We start from the raw sequence: 22290 nt of genomic DNA on the forward strand, positions 1-22290 counted from the left end.
GCAGAATTAGCAACATTGTGTACCTACTACACTTCTTGAGGTTGGTTCTACTTATTTTCTTTGATACTGCATCTATAGCAGATTATGAACATAAAGAAAGAAACCATGTCCTATCTTATCCCTGGAAAAACTTGTCTTCCACCCTTACTTTCAAGATGGTGAACATCTTGAAGCAAAACAGCATTTCTAAATTCCCAGCCACTGAATATTTATCTTAAAGAAATTTTGAAAAGTTTGAAGCCACATAAGATGAGAAGAGGATGTAACAAAAGTTTATTCTGCTACCTGAAATAAAATTTAACTGAAGGAAAAGAATAAATTCTTAATTGAACAATTCCAAAGATAACTGGAGAGATTTTATTCTTAAGGAAACAATGTACTTAAAAATTCATGTCAAGGAAACTCTTCCTACTTCTTTGACAGTATTTAAATAGGAAAAAATATTGATAGTAAAAAGACAGGGTGGAAGACATAATAATTTAGCATTGTATTGCCAAATAATCCTTACTGGGGTGGCCTTGCCAAGTTACTGTATTTTCTAGGGATTGGTAACTTTTATCTATTAAAATATTTTATAGTAAGCTAAATCTGCTAATTATTAACTATAAATACCATCCAAAATTAAATAATTTAATACATTTAATATACACAAAGATTTCAAGAGATAGAATCATTTGTGTAACACATCACTGCTCTTAATGATGAGTCGCAACTAAAATTTCATTTTCTTCAAGAATCCCATAGCACTTTACACATTCTTGAGCTAAGCACTCATCTAGTCCATTCAATACCTCCAAACAAGTAGCTGCTTAACTTGTTCTTTAAAAAAACATAAAATTAGATTCCTTAACACACATCATTAAAGATCTTCTGGTCCAAACCCCTCATAAAAAAAAGGAAAGGGGGGAGAAGAGGAAGAAAGGAAAAAAAAAAAAAAGCCTAGGGAGTCTCAGTGATTTGCTAGCACATTCAGCAGAACCAAAGAAAGAATATTTACATGACTTGGGTAAAATAGTCCAGAAAATAATACTAGATTTCATTTTACAGATGAAATTATTGAGGCAACTATTTACTTAAGATCAGTGGTTTTATGGCTATAATGAAAATTTAGGTCTTGTCTAATGTTCAGAGCATCTCTAATGTAGACTTTTTTCTAAATAACCTAAGTGTAGCCCTCCATTCAGATACAGGATTACAGGGTGCTTTCTGCAGGTACTTCTACCTTTTAGTTGATTTATTTTCAAACAGCAATGAAGGCCTATAACACGCTAAAATAGATCATAAAAAATCTTTATATGAATACAACTAGAATGTATTTACTTTCTCTAATATCTATGTCAGTTGTTTATTATGGGAAATACTACTTGAGTTCCTCTTCTAAAATGAAAGGCCAAGGAGCTGGAGACAAGGAAGAAATACTAATTTATATATTATTCTCCCTTTCCAACCTTAGCTTTGTGAAGGAAAATTCTGTAGATGACAAGTATTTCTTTTATGTTAACAAATGCATCAAAGCTTTAGTGTTGAAATTAACATGCCATGATGAAAACAGAAAGATTCCACCATCTTCACAAATGGTTTGAAAAACACAAACACCACCAAATCAATGTAACTCTTCACAGACTTCAACTTATAAGTAAGTACTGGGAATGTATTATACAATACGGTAAATATAATTCACACTGTATGTTATATATGAAAGCTGTTAAGAGAGCAAATCCTAATAGATCTTGTGACAAGAAATAAATTTTTTTTCTATTTCTTTAACTTTGTGTCTACATGAGATGGAGGAGGGCATGGCAACCCACTCTAGTATTCTAGCCTTAGAATCCCATGGACAGAGAAACCTGGTGTGCTATAGTCCATAGGGTTGGACACAACTGAAGTGACTTAGAACACACAGTATATGAGATGATATATGTTCAGTAATTTATTATGATAATCCCAAATTAAATTTATACAATGTTGTATGTCAAATGTATCTTAATAAACCTGGAATAAAATTTTTTTAAAATAAAACACAATAAAAACTCCTATATATATAGATAAATATATATATTTTAAAAAATATAGATAGATAGATAGATTAAAAAATATATATATATATATCTCACTTAAAAACAGAAAAAAAAATGCTGACATGTTAACCAACACAGTGTTGCCACCTAAACATATTATCATTAGGGCCTTTGTAAACTCTGACCTGATGCAGTCATCTTTCATAGACATGGAGCAACTCTCTAACAATAAAATGGTTGGACATGGAAGCCAGGAAAACAAAGATAACAAAGTAAGTCAAGATTAAAAGCAAGCAAGCCAAAAAATGAGAAAGAAGCAGAGTAGTGTTTTACAATCCAAATTACACTGCTGAATAGTTCATGCAAATTCTCCACCTTGAACATAAAAGTAATAGTGAACAGGGAGCTAAAGGACTGTGGTAAAAGAAATCAAGCCATGTAAGTGCTTTAGCTGATGTAAGCTATCAAGATACGAACAAGAATGAAACATTAAAACTCTGTCTTCTGGTCTAAAAACCAGTAAATAGGGAGAAAGGCCTAGAGTAATAACTATACAGGACACCAGGACAGTGACTCAAAGACTATGGAACTGAATCAACTTCAGTTTTTGTTTTTCTAATACTGTAGATGTTGATTTTAGTTTTACTTTTTATTTTTTGGCAGCACAGCTGTGGGATCTTAGTTCCCCAATCAGGAATGAAACCTGTCCATGTATGCCCCCTGCAGTGGAAGCGTGGTCTTAACCACAGGATCACCAGGGAAGTCCCTCAACTTCAGTTTTGAAATGGTATTTATTGGTTATTTTTTGCCAAGTAATTGAGTAAACAAATTTGTAAGGACACTGATAGTATATTTCTTTTTTTTTTTTTTTGATAGTATATTTCTTTTCAGAGAAACAAGATTAGTTTTCAAAGGCAGGTGTCTCCTCTTTTTTAAAAAATTCCTTTTAGATTTTAAATATATTACAGAATGCTAAAGTTTTTTAATAAAAACTTTCTTACAATGGATTTACATCATATTATACCTGTCATTATATCAAATACTAAAAACAAATTTGGGCCCAATAAAAGATGCTGTGCTGAGAAAGTAAGCACATAAAGGAATACTATCTTTCAGTATACAATGATTCCCACTACAGTGGTAACAAGAGGTACAAATAGCAGCAAGATGTGGATTAGGTGATTTGTTCAAGGCTCTCTGTTTATTGAGTAGTTAAAGTGATTCTGCATGTTAATAGGGAGAATTTTCAAAAAACTCTGCAATTAACAGACAGTTTTTATTTCATTTAATTTTTGATTTCTAAAAGGAACATTTTAAATGGCTTATTTAAGACTACTAATCTCATTCAAAGGTTTTTAATAATGGACTATTGACATTTATGTAATTATTACAAAGTTAGACAAGTTACATATCAATTCATAATCTTCTAGATATGATGGTATTCAGTGGTTTTTTTTTTTTTACTAAAAATATCTATAAATACTTTTTCATTTTAAATATTTTTAAAACAAGAAAAAAAATCAAACCTCAAATAACTAAGATTCAAATGAGAATATGCACATATTTTGAGGATCTACCTGAAAAGCTCAAGTATACCATCAGTTCTGGCTGAAGATTTTTTTAAAAAGCATTAAATAAGAAACTGTCTAGATTTCCTTTAAAACTAAATTCTAAAGTATACCTCCTACACAAGTAGAATGAAAAGCCTTAAAAACTCCCAGTTTCATCTCAGAAAACAATAAAAGGAATTCAAATTGTTACATTACATTTTTATAAAACTATAATTAACATCCTGATTCTAGTACAGAATATTTTAAAGAATGAGAGACAACAGCTTTTAAGCTCCTTTAAAAAACATATAATAACAAAGCCTTGAACTGTGGCAAAAGTTAAGCTCTAAAAATCTAAGAAAACATGAGGTCCAGATTACATTTCAAAGACTGACTTGTGAGTTCTTATTTAAAACTGAAGGTAAAAATAGTTGCCCGCAAAATGAAGATTCTCAAAAAAAACTATTTACCTTAAAGAACTACCAAACCTAGACATCGAGAACACATCTATGGGATCCAGAAATGTTAAACAACTCAAGTCCATGCAATGGGAGTATAGAGTTTTTCCAATTCCAATCCACAGTCCTAAACAGACACTAGGAGATGACAGAAAAGAACGAAGGACAAGAAAGATGCTGCCTTTTTAGGTCCAGTTAGCAAGAATTATCAGTCATTTTTTCCTCAGGATTCAAGGACTGATCTGCCTGCACTTCTTGTTTTTCAGTAGGTCGTTCGTTGCCCACCTCTGGCTTATAAGTAAATCCTGAAATTATTATAGGTTTTAAATATCAAACTTACTATACTTTTCCATACTTTCCACATTTTCTATAAAGAACAAGAATTGCTTTTTACAATCAGGAAAATAACATTAAAATTGAAATATCTTTCCCCAGACAGCAAAAGCAGGAAACAGGAATAATTTTTTTTCAATGGAAAATTATATATGAAATAATTCAAAAGCAGAAAAAAGGAAAAAGTTATGCACATGAAATTATTAGATCTAATAATTTACAATAGTGAAATATAAAAAGTTCAATAATAAGTGAATGATGATGGCTCATCAACTTGATGGAATATTATGGACAAGTTACATAGAGAATATGTAGCAATAAGGAAAAGATTATGATAGAACACACAGCTGGAAATTATAATTTAATTATAATTACATATAAATATGAATACAAAGATGGTTTACAAAATACAAAACAATTATGTTAGAATAACAGCATTAGCTCTGTACTTAAGATAAATATTATCTAAGCCATTTTTTAATCTTATATTTTGAATGTAAAACAGTATGACAAATGAAAATCTATCTGCTTAATGAAATTCTTCTAAGGAACTTTAATCACAAGCAACTGACCTAAGTACAGAGGACTATAAGACATTTAAAAATATTTCATAACAAATTTTTAACTGTCAAAATCAGTAAGTTTTGCTATACTTTATACTGCATTTAACAGGTAATTTTTCTTTTTCCTATTTAATATTTTTAGAAGAACTCCTAGCAAGTAAGTTAAGGAAGTGACTTTGTTAAGGAAAAATGGAAGAACAATGAATTTTATAAGAATTCAGAGGATAAGAATATTAAATTTGCTTCTAGTATCTAAGCTTTTATGCTCTATCCTATTTATTTCAAGTGATCAAATACTTCAATTCTTAATTTTTATAGATGACCCAAAGCAACTGTTAAGGAAGGCAGAAGATTAAGATCTATTTAACATACCTGTCACAATTTTCAAACACAAAAATTACACCTCTTAGAAATTCTAACTGGCAGACCCTCATTAATGAGAATGAATGCTAGTGTTATTACCATATTTAGTAGTAGTAGAAATCATGATAAACAAATAGCATAATTACACTATATTCTTATTTTAGTTAGTAATTATTTTCCACAATGTTTTGAGGGATTTTGGGAGGAACTGCTGTTACAAGAAATGGATTAAAAGACAATACTTAGAAAGTTTTCTCTATATAAGGGAAATTAGTAAAGTTGATTGTCTACAACATATATTAACTATGTGTGCCTCACATAGATTTTTAAGAAATACATAAAAGAATTGTGGAAGAAACTCCAGAAAGCAGTTTAAATTACTCTCACAAAAAGCAAACATTTCAGCAAGAAGCATAAACCTTCTAGTGGATATTATTTTACAATTTCCCATTGTTGTAAGGATTATTATACTTATGAACCTGCCATCTAATTTGAAACTTTAAAAAGCCAAAATAGAAGATACTAAAATAATAGAAAAAGAATGAAATGCTCTAAAAATGTTGTTAGGAAGATGACAGTAGTTTTATTTTAAATGTCTAACTAATTAGAAAAACATAAGAAAATCACTCAGTGATTTGAACGGTTACTCTATTCTGTAAACATATCATTGCATTTATATATCTCATACAGCGCAGTTAAAAAGGTTCAGGAATGTTAAATGGGACTAGGGTGATAGAAAGAAAGAAAGAAATGGTTTTTCCTGGAAAAAAACAGTATGCCTTTTTAAAAATTATTTTCAAATACATTTAATAAATGCAACAACTAAGAACAAGTAGCCAGATTTTCAAGTTATTTTATATAAAGCATGCAAACTATTGATCTGCTTTACTAGTGTTTTCTAAATGTTAAAAATAAAGGAATTAACATTCATACAAAAATATGTGAAATTAAAAATCTCTTACTAAATCGGCCCCTGCTTGAAGTAAAACATCTGCAACATCCGTGTGTCCATTTTCACAAGCGTAGGTTAAAGCTGTGTCTCCTGTTGCTGTTGTAGCATGAACATTAGCACCTGGCAAGCAAAAAAAATTACACATTTATTCTGTGAATTTTAAAATTATATTAGATAATTTGATTTTATAATTTGGTGAAACTCATAAACTCTAAATATTAAAACATCAGAATATATTTTAAGAATCCTAATTTTCCTTTAAAAATGCTTTGAAAAAATGCTTTTAGCCATAAAGAAACTATACCAAACAACTAAAAACTATAATAGTCTGTCTAAATATCCCCAGTAAGATATACTCTAAGAAATAAAAGAGCTGCTAAAACAAAAATACAAAAAACAGCAGTTTTCAGAAATCATATTGGCAGTAGTTTTAGTTTCTTCTCAGACAATTTTATGAATACTTTTTATAATTACATAAAAAGTGATTCTCAAGCCATGAGACAGTTTCATAAACTACCCACTTCAAATTAGCAAAAGTAGCTAAATGTGAGAATTAATGGTGACATGATAGAAAAGACAGTGTCAGGAGCTCTAAGTTTGAATATTGGCCCTGTCACTTATTAGCTTGATTTGCTTAGAGAAGCTATGTTACATGATTGTACATTAGTTTCTATATCTATAAGATGTATGTAATATTTCTTAATAGACCAGTGGCCAATGGTAATTAATAGAGAGAACACATGAGCTGAGCAGAATGTCTGATATCCAGTGATTTATTAGTTAACATTATTTATTCCTTTTTTTAAAAGTCCCTTAACAATACCATGACTACTTAGAGGGATGTGGGAAGAATGAAGACTGGTGAAGAAAGACTCTTAAATAGGACACAAACAATTACAGAAAACAATGAGAGAACAGTAACTGAATAATATACATACATATACTATCTATAGCAAATAATTTTTGAGCCAAGGAAGAGGTCAGCTTGTATGGTTGGTTTGTGCAATGGTTCAAAATCTAAACAATCATTCAAACCATTAATGATCTGGATTAATAAATTATTTTAATAATAATTCAAAGGAAAAATTGATGCTGGTTATAATCAAATTAACAGTGAAAGCCCAAAAAGGTTCAATAATGTTTTGCTAATATTTCATTTCCCTTTATACATTAATTTCCTTATATATCAAGTTTTAAACAATTTATTAGACATGGATTTAAAAAAATCTGTATTACTTTCAAAGGAAATATAAAGGCTTACATCTGCCTGGATCAATATATATATAATATATATATCAATTTTTTTATATATTTTTAACTTGCTCTATATAAAACTATATGTAAAAACACTGATTTCTTACTACTGCTTCACAACATATAAAGCACAAATTATTTTATATAAAGACCAAATATTTCTGCCAAAAAAAAATTTCTACTTTTCCATTCGTTCTCTTTTTTTTGAGAAGAAATGTCAAGAAATGACATTGTCAAATGTTATAGAGGTTATCAAATTATAACCTCTATGTCATCCCTATATTCTCTTACTGAAAGACTATAGAAGGAGCTAATTTCTCCCCTTCAGAAACTACAAATCATTCAATGGAAAGAGAAGATCAATGGGAAGTCTTACCATCACTAAGCAAACATTAACTACTTTATAAAACTTTTTTTTTTTTTAAAGACATTTTTGGAGATTTAAAAGCCTAAGACGAGAGTTAAATTGTGGAGCTGTTTTTCAACCTTTGTAGAAATGAAAAAAATAGAGTTAGTTGTTAAAGTTACGAAAAGCAATATAAAATTCTTTCTCCAAAAGGCGTTTTTAAAACCACATACCAGCAGCCAGTAAGTATTTAACCAACTCCAGGTGTCCCTCCTGAGAAGCCTCCATCAGAGGTGTGGAACAGCCGAGTTCTATGTCAGCCCCTGCCTTAATCAGGAAGTCTGCAACTTCAGAAAAACCTCCACAGCAAGCCAACGTCAGAGCAGTTTCTTGGGTTTCTTCTGTCTGAGCATTTATATTTGCTCCTGGGGAAAGCATAAAAATAGATAAAACTATAGTTACAAAAGACTTACAATAAAGTGTTCTGATTTCTGATAATTATCTCTTCTTTTTTCTGTTTCTGGTGTTCCACCCAGGGTGTTGAAAACTTATTTTGTCATCAATGCAAACAATATCTTAGTTGTAATAAACTTCAGTGATACTGACACAAAAATTCAAAGGAAATTGATTTTTTTAATTAAAGAAGTAGAACTATTTTACCTTGCGCTAAGAGTAGTGCCACCATCTCTTCATGTCCCTCCCGAGCAGCTTCCATCAAAGGAGTATATCCTTCATCATTAACTTCTTCAAGATTTGCTCCCCTTTCAATAAGCAGAGCTGCCAATTCAACATGTCCTCCACAGGCAGCCAGAGTTAACGGCGACTCGAATGAATCTGCAGGCATATTCACTTGAGCACCACTATCCAAAAGCAAACGTGCTACCTCTACATGTCCATCCTGCAGATTTTCAGAAGTAAAACAAGAAGAAAAGATTTTTTTTTTTTTATATTTTTTAAGTGGGAGAAGAAAAGCAACAGATTGTGGAAAGACAGGAGGGAAGAAAAGGAGAGGCAGCTTAGATGCATATATATTATCATACACATCTGAGAAGTTTTGAAATCTGTCTTATCAAAAGTCCATTAAAATTATTTTACCTTACTTTAGAGTAAGCCCAAAATTTTCCACAAGAATCAGACTTGGTACATACAGTTACAACTTCAAAAAATTTTTAATTTCTACATTCTCTGAAGTTCAAAAAAGTATTAAATCCATAGTCATCAGTAACTCAAAATAAAATAATTACTATTTATACTACAGCCAGGGTCAAATATAGCTATAGCCTCAAACTTAAGTGTCATGTTTAAGTGTAGAAATTGTGTTAGATCTATTTAAGAAACAAAGACTGAGAAAAAATAACAAATTCTGTGAAGTCATTATCATTTGGGATTATATCACCAAGGTAAATCCCTGTGGACTGATACTATCTTATATTTTTTCTCATCACTAGTTTGTTGTAATAAGGCAAAGAATTTTACAAAGATGCAAAAATTACTCACTTGTAAATAATTTTACCATGAGCCTATCTGCATAGATAGGCAATTAACAAAATATTCTCATGGAGGTATCCATTCTACCCCTTTATCATCATAAATACATTTCTTTAATTTCAAATTCTTTGCTTCAAAATTTTATGGGTCTTAACTCCTGTGGCAAATAAAGATAGAGCTGGTATGTTGTTCTTTATTTTAAAAAATGACCCAATATTGCTAATGAAAAGTAAACAGAGTAGAAAAATAAGGTTTTATAAGGTTGGGAAACTCTTTTACTGAAGAACTAATGAAAGAAACCTTAAATATTAGGTTTCAGTATCTATCTAGAGTTTTATTATACTTAACTAAATAAGTTAGCTATAATCACTTTAGCTTTAATATGAACAAATACTTCACATTAAAATAAAACACATTTTTACCAAATTCCCATATTGAGTTATTTGGTATCTGAAATATACACCTAATTTAAAAGAAAATAAGGGTTTATAAGTGTCCACAAATCAGGGAACTACTATTGCACCCAGCTTCTTTAGGTTCCCAAGAAACTGTTTTGTATGAATTTAATTTTTGAAGATTCTTTGTATATTGTGCTAACATATCTAGAATACAGACCTTAACAGCGAAATTGTGCTAAGAACTTTTTAAATATTAATGTGCAGTATTATTTCTAACAAAGGAAAAAAGAATACGAAAATAAAATTAAAAAATAATCCACTCTCTAAAACAAGAATAATTTGACCATATTTAACTGTACAGTTCAGCAGCACTAAATACATTCACATTGTTATGCAACTCTCATCATCATCCATCTCCCAAATTTTTCAATTTCCTAAAATGAAACTCTGTCCCCATTAAACACTAAGTCCCCATTCCTCCTCCCACCTCCCCCAGGCCCCTGGGCATCTAACAACGTACTAAGAACAATCAACTCTTGGGCTTCCTTGATGGATCAGTGGTAAAGAATCCACCTGCCAATGCAGGAGACATGGGTTCGATCTGTAGTCTGGGAAGATCCCACATGCCACAGAGCAACTAAGCCCGTGTGCCACAACTACTGAGCTTGTGCTCTAGAGCTGAGGGGCCACAAGTACCGAAGCCAGCGTGCCCTAGAGCCCATGTTCTGCAACAAGAGAAGCCACGACAATGAGAAGCCCACGCACTGCAACTACAGAGTAGCTCCTGCTAGCCTCAACTAGAGAAAAAGCCCGTGCAGGACTGAAGACCCAGAGCAACCAAAAATAAATAAATAAAATAATAATAATCCACTCTTAAAGGCCTAATATCAATATTAATTTTTTTTTTTAATTCTAAGAATTCAGTCTTAGCCATTGAGCAGTAGCTGGGATTGGCCTTACCCTCCTATCACAAACTATAAAAATTGGGATAAAACTACTAGAGGCACTGGACAGCAACCAAGCTAGGGTTAGAGTTATAATCACCGAAAGAAGGAAGCATATGAGATAAGTGCTACATTCACTCTAACTTTTTCTCTTTAGGCATCTTCCAAACCATAGCCCAAGGAAATAAAGCCTAAACAAAGAATGAACATCTTTAGGACCAAAGAGTTAAGGACCTAGGAGTAAAAGTGATGCTGAAATTAAGCCTCAATAGGATCAGGGTGATTCACTGGTAATTTAAGTACCTGATAGAACAGAATTTAACAGTCTTAAAAGAAGGACAGGATAATCCAGAGCCTTGAAAAGGGATCATCTACAGCATATGACTTACAATAAAAAACAATTAGACATATCAAGGAGCAAGAAAAGGTGACTGACCTCAAGACATAAAATAATAAAAACTGACCCAGAATTGAATCAGATATACAAGATAGAAGAAAAGAACTTCAAAACAACTACTACACTGCCTGTGTGCAGCAATGCATACTCAGCACAGCCAAAAATAAATAAATAAAATTTAAAAAGAATAGAAAAACAGAGAAAAATCAGTGAAATCAAAAATTAAAGGCTCATCATTATGTTCATATGCAATCTAAAGGAACCCTGAATAGCCAAAACCAACTTGAAAAAGAAAAACAAAGCTGGAGGACTCATACTTCCTGATGTCAAAACTTAAACAAAGCTACAATAATTACAACTTTGTGGTTCTGACTTAAAGACAAACATACAGGCCAATGAAAGAGAATAGAGAGATTAGAAATAAACCTTGCATGTATAGTCAAATAATTTTTGATAAGAGTGTCAAGATGATTCAAATGGGAAAAGTCAGTCTTTCTAATTTTGATGCTGGGAAAACCAGATAGTCACATGCCTAAGCATGAAATTTAACACTTAACCTAGTATCATATATAAATTTACTCAAAATGGATTAAAAACCTAAATAAAAGAGTTAAAACTATAAGAAAACACAGGACTACTGCTTCATGAAACTGGATTTGGCAATGACTTCTTGGATATGGTATCAAAGGCACAAGAAGCAACAACAAAAATAGATGAGATGGACTTTTGAAAAACAAACCAACAAAAGCACAACTTTTGTGCAGAGGAGACTATGAACAGAGTAAAAGGGCAGTCCATGAAATGAGAGAAAATATTTATCATATATCTGATAAAGAATTAAGATCCAGACAATATAAAGAACTTTTAATATTCATCAACCAAAAACAAGCTAATTCAAAAAGGGGCAAATGATTTGAATAGACATTTCTCTGGAAGATATACTGCCATAGAAAACAGTATGGTAGTGGTAATCCTCTTAATTATATTTATGATATGTGTATTTTACCATGATGAGAAAGCTGGAAAGAAAATACAAGTACATGAGTGTGCTGGAAATAACATAGCTAAGCCTGCCTTTCGTATGATTTCCTACATCAATAGATTTACTATGAAAAGCTAAACACTGCACACATCCCCTTCAGCCTCTAATAACGTACAAAATTTTCAGATTCCTCACCATCTCGTAACAATTTTTCCAAAAAATAGTAATAATTCTCAAAGGCTTAAATACATGACTCTTTAGTCCTATATAATCTCAAGTGCAATTTAAAATTACCATGCAAGCCTCCATTAAGGCAGTGTGCATCTCATCTGTTTTGTGCTCTTGATCTGCACCAGCATCAAGCAGAAAGCGAACCATGTCCAAATGGCCTTAAAAAAAGAAGAAAACAAATTTTAAAACTATATTTCTCAAGAACTATCAATTTAATATATAAGTATTAAAATGGGAAATATTTTTCTTTCAGATATCTATACAAAAATTTATGAGAACTTATTTTGCATTCAATAAATCAACAACAATTCTACAAAGCCAATCCAAAATAGTAAGCAGGCTCTCATCAAGGTCTTATCCAGGTTTTAAAGATCAAATTAGTCCAAAGCACATTAATTCAAGCTAGGTAAAGCAATAAAATGGTAATACTTATACTTTGATTTAATCTATATAAACTATAAATCAAAACACTGAAATAAAACAGAATGCCAAGTAAAGTACGTTTGGATCATATTTTTCAGAAAAAAAGCTTTAAAATAATAACCATAAACTCACTGTGGCAATGAGCAGGCACAGAAAACTCCATTTAAAATAATTTCAACCTTCTTGATACATTTAGTATATAAAAAGCCTTAATAGTCAATAAGAAAAAGACAAACACTCCAGTAGAAAAATGGATGAAGGACATGAAATGGCAATTCAAAAAAAAAGAAATGAAAATGAATATTAAACTGATGAAAAATATATTAAACCTTCCTACTAAACAAATGCAAATTAAAATGAGACACCATTTTTTACTATCAAAATGGCAAATATTAAAAAGAATGATAATACCCAGTGTTGGTGAGGGTGTAGGGTGGGGTAAAGGGCACTCTCAAACACTGCTGGTGGGAGTGTAAATTGGTTCAACCTTTCTAGAAGGCAATTTGGCAATATGTATCAAAAGCCTTAAAAATGTCCATACCCTTTGACCCAGCAATTCCACTTCCAGGAATTTATCCTAAGGAAATAATCAGAGATTAGGCAAAGATGTCTGTACAAGGATGTTATCACAGTGTTTTTAATAATAGTGAAAAACTGGGAACAATTCAAGTGTCCAACAATAGGCAGTTATGGTGCATCCATTTGATGTATTTGGCAGAGATTGCTAATTCCCTACCCATTATCCATTCTTTCATTTTCATCCTGATTTCATCTCAGTGGCAACATGCCTGACTAAAAGACTACATTTTCCAGCCTCCCTTGCTGCTCTGTGTAGCCAATGAGATGTAGGAGGGACTTACAAGGCAGAACTTCCAGGAAGACTCCTTAAAGGTAGCTGACTAAGTTGGAAGGCATTCCTCATTTTGCCCTTACCCCTTGCATCCTTCCTAGAATATGGACTGCTGGAGCCCTAGCTACCATCTTTGAGCATAGATAATAGGTGACCTTGAGAATAGAAACCACACACTAGGATGGGTGGAGCAGAATGCTGATATCTTAATAAAAATGGAACTGCCTTTTTAGTTCTAGATAGCCTATTTTTGTAACTTAAAAAAAATTTTTTTTAATCCACACCACTTGCAGGATTCTAGCTCTCCTACCAGGGATCAAACTTGGCACTCGGCAGTGAAAGCATGGAGTCCTAGCCACTGGACTGTCAGAGAATTCCCAGAATTGTTTTATATAAATGAGAATAAGTTTCTCTTTTGTTCAAATCATTATTAATTTAGGTTTTGTAACAAAAGCAGCCAAATCTACTCCTAAATAAAATAGTGAAATACCATGAGAATATCAAAAGTTGTACTACAAAAATACTTATTGAGATGGGGAAGTGTTCGTGATGTATTGCTAAATAAAATAAGCAGACTATAAAAGTGTTAGAGTATGACCATTTAGTTTTTAAAATGTATATATACATTTTGACCTGTGGACAATGTGGAGGGTTAGGGTACAGTCAAAAATCCACATCACAGTTGGCCCTCTGTATCCATGGTTCCATATCCGAGGATTCAACCAGCTTTGAACTGTTTAGTACTACAGTACATATTTATTGAAAAAAATCCATATGTAGTGAATCTGTGCAGTTCAAACCCATGTTGTAAGACTCAAGTGTGTATACATTTGTTTATAAATATACCTAAAAAACACGCTGGAAGTAATTATACTAAAATATTGTTTATATGCTTTTTAAATATTTAGATGGTAACATTATATATCATTGTAAAATTTCTTTACACTATTCTGTTTTTTAGGATTTATATATCATGTGACTATTATTATTTGAGTGTGTATTATTTTTGAAATAAAGATTGGAAAAATCATATAAAACAAAAGTTATTAAAGAATGGAAACCCTCTAAGTCTGTGCTAAGAATTCCGGTTGACTTTACAGCTAGTTGAGTAAATTTTGAATTAAAATAATAAGAAAACATATACTATGAAACTATACTACAGGAAATACAGGCTAAAATGGACTTTCTATATATCTTAGAAGCTAGATAATTTTATAGCACAGGGAAAGTATAAACAATTAAAAATTAACTCATACTCAGTATCCAAATATTTAAATATTCAAAGTTATTATGAAAAAACTCTATAAACATATATACATTTATAGAGTACCTTTGTAGCATGCAAGTGTAAGAGCACTTTCTTTGAATTCATTAGAATGAGTGTTGATGCCTGCCCCATGATCTAGAAGAACTCTTGCAACTTCCACATGACCTGCACTGGCTGCTTCCATTAAGGGCGTATGTCCATTTTCATTATGATCTTCTATATTTGCGCCTTCATTAAGTAGCACTTTCACAATATCAACAAATCCTCCAGCACAGGCATAAGTTAATGCAGTGTTGCCTAACAAAAAGAAATTAAAAATTATGATAAAACTGATACAATTCCTATTATACTACTGCTCTAGTTCTATCGCTTCAATTACCTTACATAAACCACTACAATTATTATCTCAAGTTTTTCATTGTATTGGTTAGAAGCATCATCTGAATTTTATCACTAATTAAAAGGTTTATTATAAATGGGCCAATTTACCTCTCTTTATATTTCCTTAGCTTGTAAAATAAGATTGTCATCTTGAAAAATTACTTCAATATATTTTAAAATAAAATATTCTAATATATCACTCAAAGTATTGCTTTTTCTTATAACACTACACAACTTAGAAACACTTAACATTTTCTATGCATATTCATTTCTTAATTTTCTTTTACTTCTCCTTTATCTTTAAACATTTATTCATAACACAATTCATTGTTCTAGATACATTTTCTTTCTGAAATATATGTTTAGCCTACATTTATGAGATCTAAGGAGACAGAAATAAATCTCCCTCAGCTTAACTCCTGCAAAATAAAAATTTATTTAAAAGGTCATTATTCTTGGATCTGCCACTTATTTCTTTCTTGATTTGTTTTGAGGACTTTTATTATTAAAGGGAGTAGGGAAATGGTTTAACTACCCAATAGTATGAGACTGAAGAAGACTGTTTTAAAGGTTCAGCAAGAAAACTATCATTTCAAAGCCAAAGTTGTTCAGAATTCAACCGTTTTAACAGTCTCAGACATTAAGGATATTAATTTTACTACAACTATGGCAAAATGGTCAGCAAAGTGACCTACAATCCCTTCTAAGAAGTCGTGGTCATTTAAAAATAAATTAGGTTGCATTTAACATTTATTTGAGTATGCTAACATATACTCAAATGTCACTTAATGGAACACTGATATGCTTTCATTACTGAAACTTTTTTAAACCATATGCTTGTTGAGATTTAGGAATCTCATTACTAAATGTATATTTACTGCAACTCAAGACATATGTGGAGAAGGCAATGGCATCCCACTCCAGTACTCTTGCCTGGAAAATCCCATGGACGGAGGAGCCTGGTAGGCTGCAGTCCATGGGGTCGCGAAGAGTTGGACACGACTGAGCGACTTCACTTTCACGCATTGGAGAAGGAAATGGCAACCCACTCCAGTGTTCTTGCCTGGAGAATCCTAGGGACAGTGGAGCCTGGTGGGCTGCCATCTATGGGGTCGCACAGAGTCAGACACGACTGAAGCGACTTAGCAGCAGCAGCAAGACATATGACCAAGAGTAATAAAGAACCTTACTAGAGTAGCTTTCATGTTGCCAGGAAAATACCTTATTAGTAAATGCATTCTATACACTTGACATAAAAAACTCTATAAGGTTTTGACTCTCAGGTTAATATATACAAGGTAGTTGGTATTTAAATGAGACAAAGAATTGTGAAAGATACAGTTCATTAATTTGCCTCTTTAAACATTATATATCAATGTGGCAAAGAAATTGTCTCCAGCAGAAAAACTGTCAGTCCTGATCAAACAGAATGTAAGAGTATTCCAAAGACTTCTGAAGATAACAAATTAATCTATATTTTACTCAGAGATTCTAAACAACGACTACGATTTTTCTGTATATTTACAACCAACTATCCCTAGGAATCAAATTTTTTTCTCTCTCAGGTTATAGTTATTCACATCAATTTATTTTCCTCAAATGAACACATCACTTTCGACATACCTGTTGCAGACTGTGAGTTGACATCTGCATCATGAAGAAGTAACAATTTCACAATATCTAAATAACCTCCACTAGATGCTGCCATTAAGGGAGTTATATCTCCTTTATTCCCTCTGTCTTCAACATTAGCATGCATAGCAAGCAATACCTTTAAAACACATAGGCACATGGAGAGAAACTGTCAATTCTTACAATTAATAGTACTCTAGGTAATACACTGAATCTGGGAAGATACTCTTTTAGAATGGAGACAAGTAAAAATAAAAATAATCACCTTTGGGGAAAATATGCTAGTGTTCACTGCTCAAAAAAAACACCGGTTAAATGTTATATTTTATAATATCATTACATATTATCTCTAAGTAAAGTAGGTAATCATATAACCATCCAATTATAAAATTTAACTGCTACTGTCAAAAAAATTGTATTATGCTTAGGATTATCTAGCAAGAGAACAGCAAACCTATTCACAAGACAGAAACTAACTGGTAAACACATGGCTATTTCCCAATATTGCTCTAACAGAAAAAAAAAACTAAAAAGAATTGGGATAATCCAGATGGAATGAAAGTAAATCAACATTTTTCATTATAGTTGCATATTATTTCTAATGGCAAGTTTAAAATTTACTATTATTAATATTATCTCTATGTGTTTTTTTTCCTTTCCTTTTTTTCCCTATGTGTCTCTCATTCATTAGGACTATTTTTGAGTAAGTGGCAGAAAAAATGGACCATGACAAGTTGCATGCACAGAGAACAAAAATTAATTATGTATCAGTTTCTATTTAACCTACTGCCAAAAAGGAAAGACCCTGGTCTCTAATGATTCTTTTATTAATGATAAAAATAAATAAAACATCAAAATCTTCCACAATTCTGATCACTAAAGATTACTTCTGCTTACTTGTGCTAATTCATAATACCCAGCTGAACAAGCCAAACACAGCAGGCTTTCTCCTTCTTCAGTATGTTCATTTACACTTCTGCCTTCATCTAGCAGTTTACGAACAGCATTCACATCCCCATCAGAACAAGCTTCTGCTAGACTGCGACTGAAAATAAACCAACACAGAAAAACTCAAGGTCCTATGATAATGAATTGTATTAAATATATACTTAGTCATACAAAGAAAAATGCTGATATTGTAAGAAAAAAATTATTTGAACATTTATTTGCATACTAATTTTTCATGTATGTGGACCAAGCCAGAAAGCAATAAGTAAATGTGAAAACAGCTGTCATTTTTATCTTTCAAAATGTCCTAACATATTTTCATGTCATATTAAGTTTTAAATAAACTGTATAAAGCATTAGATGAACAAGTTTTTAAACTAATGTTATGATTCCCAAAGACGTATTTATTTTAAATTTTACTCGGTAATAGTGAGGTAATAGAAGATAAAAATCTGAATAAAATTTTTATTGCAGAATGACTAACAAAATCAGTGAGTCTCTGACTCTAATGTGCATATAAACAGCGCAAGTTTCTCGTTAAAATGTAGATTCTGATTCAGTAGATCCAAGTGGGGTCTGAAATTCTACATTTCTAATAAGTTCTCAGGTATGCTGATGCTGCTAGTTCCAAGTGCCATGTTTGAGTAGCAAGGACCTAGATTACTGCATTAGCAACCCATTTCATTTATTATTACTCAGGTGGTCAGTTTAGAGTTTCAACTATAACCTTTGGAGTAAGTAACTTCATTAGAAATGAAAATCAGATACAGAATTGAATACTCAGCAGAAGTCATTAAACACATACGTGTCTACTTGTCCTGCACTGTGACTGTTTTCCGCCCTCATCCGCGTCAGTGCAGCGGCAGCTTCATCCAGTGCACAACTTACTGAGGATGTCAGTCTTCGGAGTACCTCAGGATCTGCAAAGGCTTTACCATCAGCAGTTGACAATTTGCCAATTCCTTCAGTGTGCATCAATTAGATGGTGCAGGGAAAGAAGAAGCATAAATGTATAAATTGTAATTACATTTCTAAACACTACTATCTAGGGCAAAACGCATGTGTAAGGCTGACAATTTCAATTTTGCCACTAACATCAAAAGGCCATTCGTAACTACCTATGTTTTAGTCTTTTCATCTTTACAATTCACATAACACTAATTTGTCCTCTACCTAACTCCAAATATAACTTAATGCTTACTGTAAAAAAATGGATGAGATTTCTATCAAAGTATAATTACAGCATCAGATCTAAAGTATAAGATCCTATCTATCTATTGATATTTTTAGTAGTAATGAAGGAAATATTCTTAAATATTACAACAAACAATCCAACAGTTTCTTCCTTTGATTGAACAGCCACCTAGAACCATTTTCTGGGTAAACATGGTAAATTAAAATAAATTATCATATTTTACATTTATTATGTGCTTTTAAATGTACCAGACATAAAGGAATAAAACCTAGCTCCTGTCCTTACACAGCTCACAATCTGGTTGGTCTAGGCTGCCAATAAATCTTTTTCTCTAGATTCAGTGAGGAATCAGTAACAGAAAACTTTGTTGATAATATGACCACCTGTTACTGCTAAAAATGAGAGGAAAATAGCCAATAAAAATTTATAGAACAAAAAAAAAAGAAGGGAAAAATTGCACAATAAGAGAAAAAATAGACATTGTGATGCTCTCCAATTAAAACAGTATGATAGTATGACACCTGCACAGAAAAATAATTCTATCAAGGATATATAATAGAGCCCCCAAGATCCTGGATTATTTGGGAACTCAATATATGACAAAGGTGACACTTCAAATCAATGGAGATAAGAGAGCTTATTTCCTAAACACTGTTCAGAAGTTGGCTATTTGAAAATTAGGTAAGATCTCAAATTCATACCATTTACAAAAATAAAAACCTGGTAGATTTAAATGAAATCTGAAAAGTACTATTATACTATGTAGTATTCTTCTATTGCTGATATTAAGGAGGATTTTCTAAGCATGAGACCAAATCACGAAAGCTATAAAGTAAAAAATTAGTAAATGGGATATTAAACATGTTTATTTTCAATAAAAATTTCTATATAACTAAAGGCACCATAAATAAAATTAAGGCAAAATAAAAACTGGAAAAATTAACACACATTTAATTTATATCATTTATAAAGAACTACCACACAACTTGTTGATAATATTGACTGAACACAAACTATGAAATTGATCAAAAGAACAAAGGTGGGAGGCCCTTTCAAACAGTTGATAGGAAGATGTACTGACATAAACTTGACATTTCTATTTATAAAAGTTATCAAAATTTTGAATGCAAAAATATCCTCTGACCTAGCAGTATCACTTTCTAAAACTCTGTCCTATGAAGATACTTGCACAAGCAAGAAAAGTCATAGATATATATGGATATAAACTATAGCAGTATTTGTGATATAAAAAAATTGGAAATAACCTAAAAATATCAACATATAATGTTATAGAAGGATGAACACAATAAATTAAGTGAAAAAAAGTGAAGTCGCTCAGTCGTGTCTGACTATTTGTGAACCCATGGACTATAGCCTACCAGGCTCCTCCGTCCATGGGATTTTCCAGGCAAGAATACTGGAGTGGGTTGCCATTTCCTTCTCCAGGGATTTTACTGACCCAGGGATCGAACCCGGGTCTCCCGCATTGTAGGCAGACACTTTACCATATGAGCCACCAGGGAAGTCCAAAAAAGGAAAGTAAAAAAAGGAAAATTATGATTTGTTAATATGAACCTATTTAACATAAAAAAAAAATCATGTATTTATAAAACTACAAGTGAAAGTCTGAAAGTATATGTAAATCCTGACAAGTATATGTAAACCTTTACAATCAAAGTAATACATCTCATTCTGTTTTCAGTCAGTTCAGTTCAGTCGCTCAGTCGTGTCTGACTCTTTGCAACCCCATGGACTGCAGCACACCAGGCCTCCCTGCCCATCACCAACTGCCAGACTTTACTCAAACTCATGTCCATTGAGTCGGTGATGCCATCCAACCACCTCATCCTCTGCCGTCCCCTTCTCCTCCTGCCTTCAATCTTTCACAGCATCAGGGTCTTTTCAAATGAGTCAGCTCTTCACATCAGGTGGCCAAAGTATTAAAGTTTCAGCTTCAATATCAGTCCTTCCAATGAATATTCAGGACTGATTTCCCTTAGGATGGACTGGTTGGATCTCCTTACAGTCCCAGGGACTCTCAAGAGTCTTCTCCAAAACAACAGTTCAAAAGCATCAATTTCGGCACTCAGCTTTCTTTAGAGTCCAAAGCTCACATCCATACACGACTACTGGAAAAACCATAGCCTTGACTAGACGGACCTTTGTTGGCAAAGTAATGTCTCTGCTTTTCAATATGCTGTCTAGGTTGGTCATAACTTTCCTTCCAAGGAGTAAGCATTTTTTAATTTCATGGCTGTAGTCACTATCTGCAGTGATTTTGGAGCCCCCAAAAATAAAGTCTACCACTGTTTCCACTGTTTCCCCATCTATTTGCCATGAACTGATTGGACTGGATGCCATGATCTTTGTTTTCTGAATATTGAGTTTTAAGCCAAAATTTTCACTCTCCTCTTTCATCAAAGATTCTCTTTAGTTCTTCACTTTCTGCCATCAGGATGGTGTCATCAGCATATCTGAGGTTATTGACATTTCTCGAAAAAATCTTGATTCCAGCTGTGCTTCTTCCAGCCCAGCGTTTCTCATGATGTACTCTGCATATAAGTTAAATAAGCCAGGTGACACTATACAGCCTTGACGTACTCCTTTTCCTATTTGGAACCAGTCTGTTGTTCCATGTCCAGTTCTAACTGTTGTTTCCTGACCTGCATACAGGTTTCTCAAGAGGCAGGTCAGATTGTCCTGTATTCCCATCTCTTTCAGAATCTTCCACGGTTTATTGTGATTCACACAAAGGCTTTGGCATAGTCAATAAAGCAGAAATAGATGTTTTTCTGGAACTCTCTTGCTTTTTCGATGATCCAGCGGATGTTGGCAATTTGATCTCTGGTTCCTCTGCCTTTTCTAAAACCAGTTTGAACATCTGGAAGTTCACCGTTCACGTACTGTTGAAGCCTGGCTTGGAGAATTTTGAGCATTACATTACTAGCCTGTGAGATGAGGGCAATTGTGCGGTAGTTTGAGCATTCTTTGGCATGGCCTGTCTTTGGGATTGGAATGAAAACTGACCTTTTCCAGTCCTGTGGCCATTGCTGAGTTTTCCAAATTTGCTGGCATATTGAGTGTAGCACTTTCACAACATCATCTTTTAGGATTTGAAATAGCTCAACTGGAACCATCACCTCCACTAGCTTTGTTTGTAGTGATGCTTTCTAAGACCCACTTGACTTCCCATTCCAGGATGTCTGGCTCTAGATGAGTGATCACACCATCGTGATTATCTGGGTCATGAACATCTTTTTTGCACAGTTTTCCTGTGTATTCCTGCCACCACTTCTTAATATCTTCTGCTTCTGTTA

The 22290-nt window shown here is 32.6% G+C and overlaps 1 protein-coding gene across 4 annotated transcripts in view; it reads right to left on the bottom strand.

Moving 5' to 3' along the window:
• LOC102409452 (ankyrin repeat and KH domain-containing protein 1) overlaps positions 1 to 22290 on the bottom strand; it is a 104772-nt gene that overhangs the window by 52684 nt on the left and 29798 nt on the right. For 3 of the 4 annotated variants that reach the window (XM_025292570.2, XM_006070779.3, XM_025292571.2), the window contains exons 3-10: positions 18584 to 18740; positions 17728 to 17875; positions 16822 to 16969; positions 14881 to 15114; positions 12341 to 12435; positions 8498 to 8735; positions 8071 to 8262; positions 6248 to 6357 (exon numbers count right to left, since the gene is read on the bottom strand). In XM_025292570.2, coding sequence (XP_025148355.2) covers positions 6248 to 6357; positions 8071 to 8262; positions 8498 to 8735; positions 12341 to 12435; positions 14881 to 15114; positions 16822 to 16969; positions 17728 to 17875; positions 18584 to 18740 — 1322 coding nt within the window. The remainder of the gene's footprint in view (positions 1 to 6247; positions 6358 to 8070; positions 8263 to 8497; positions 8736 to 12340; positions 12436 to 14880; positions 15115 to 16821; positions 16970 to 17727; positions 17876 to 18583; positions 18741 to 22290) is intronic. The other variant, XM_025292572.2, reaches the window with a different exon arrangement.

This window comes from Bubalus bubalis, chromosome 9 (assembly GCF_019923935.1).
Source record: "Bubalus bubalis isolate 160015118507 breed Murrah chromosome 9, NDDB_SH_1, whole genome shotgun sequence".
Lineage (NCBI taxonomy): Eukaryota > Metazoa > Chordata > Mammalia > Artiodactyla > Bovidae > Bubalus > Bubalus bubalis.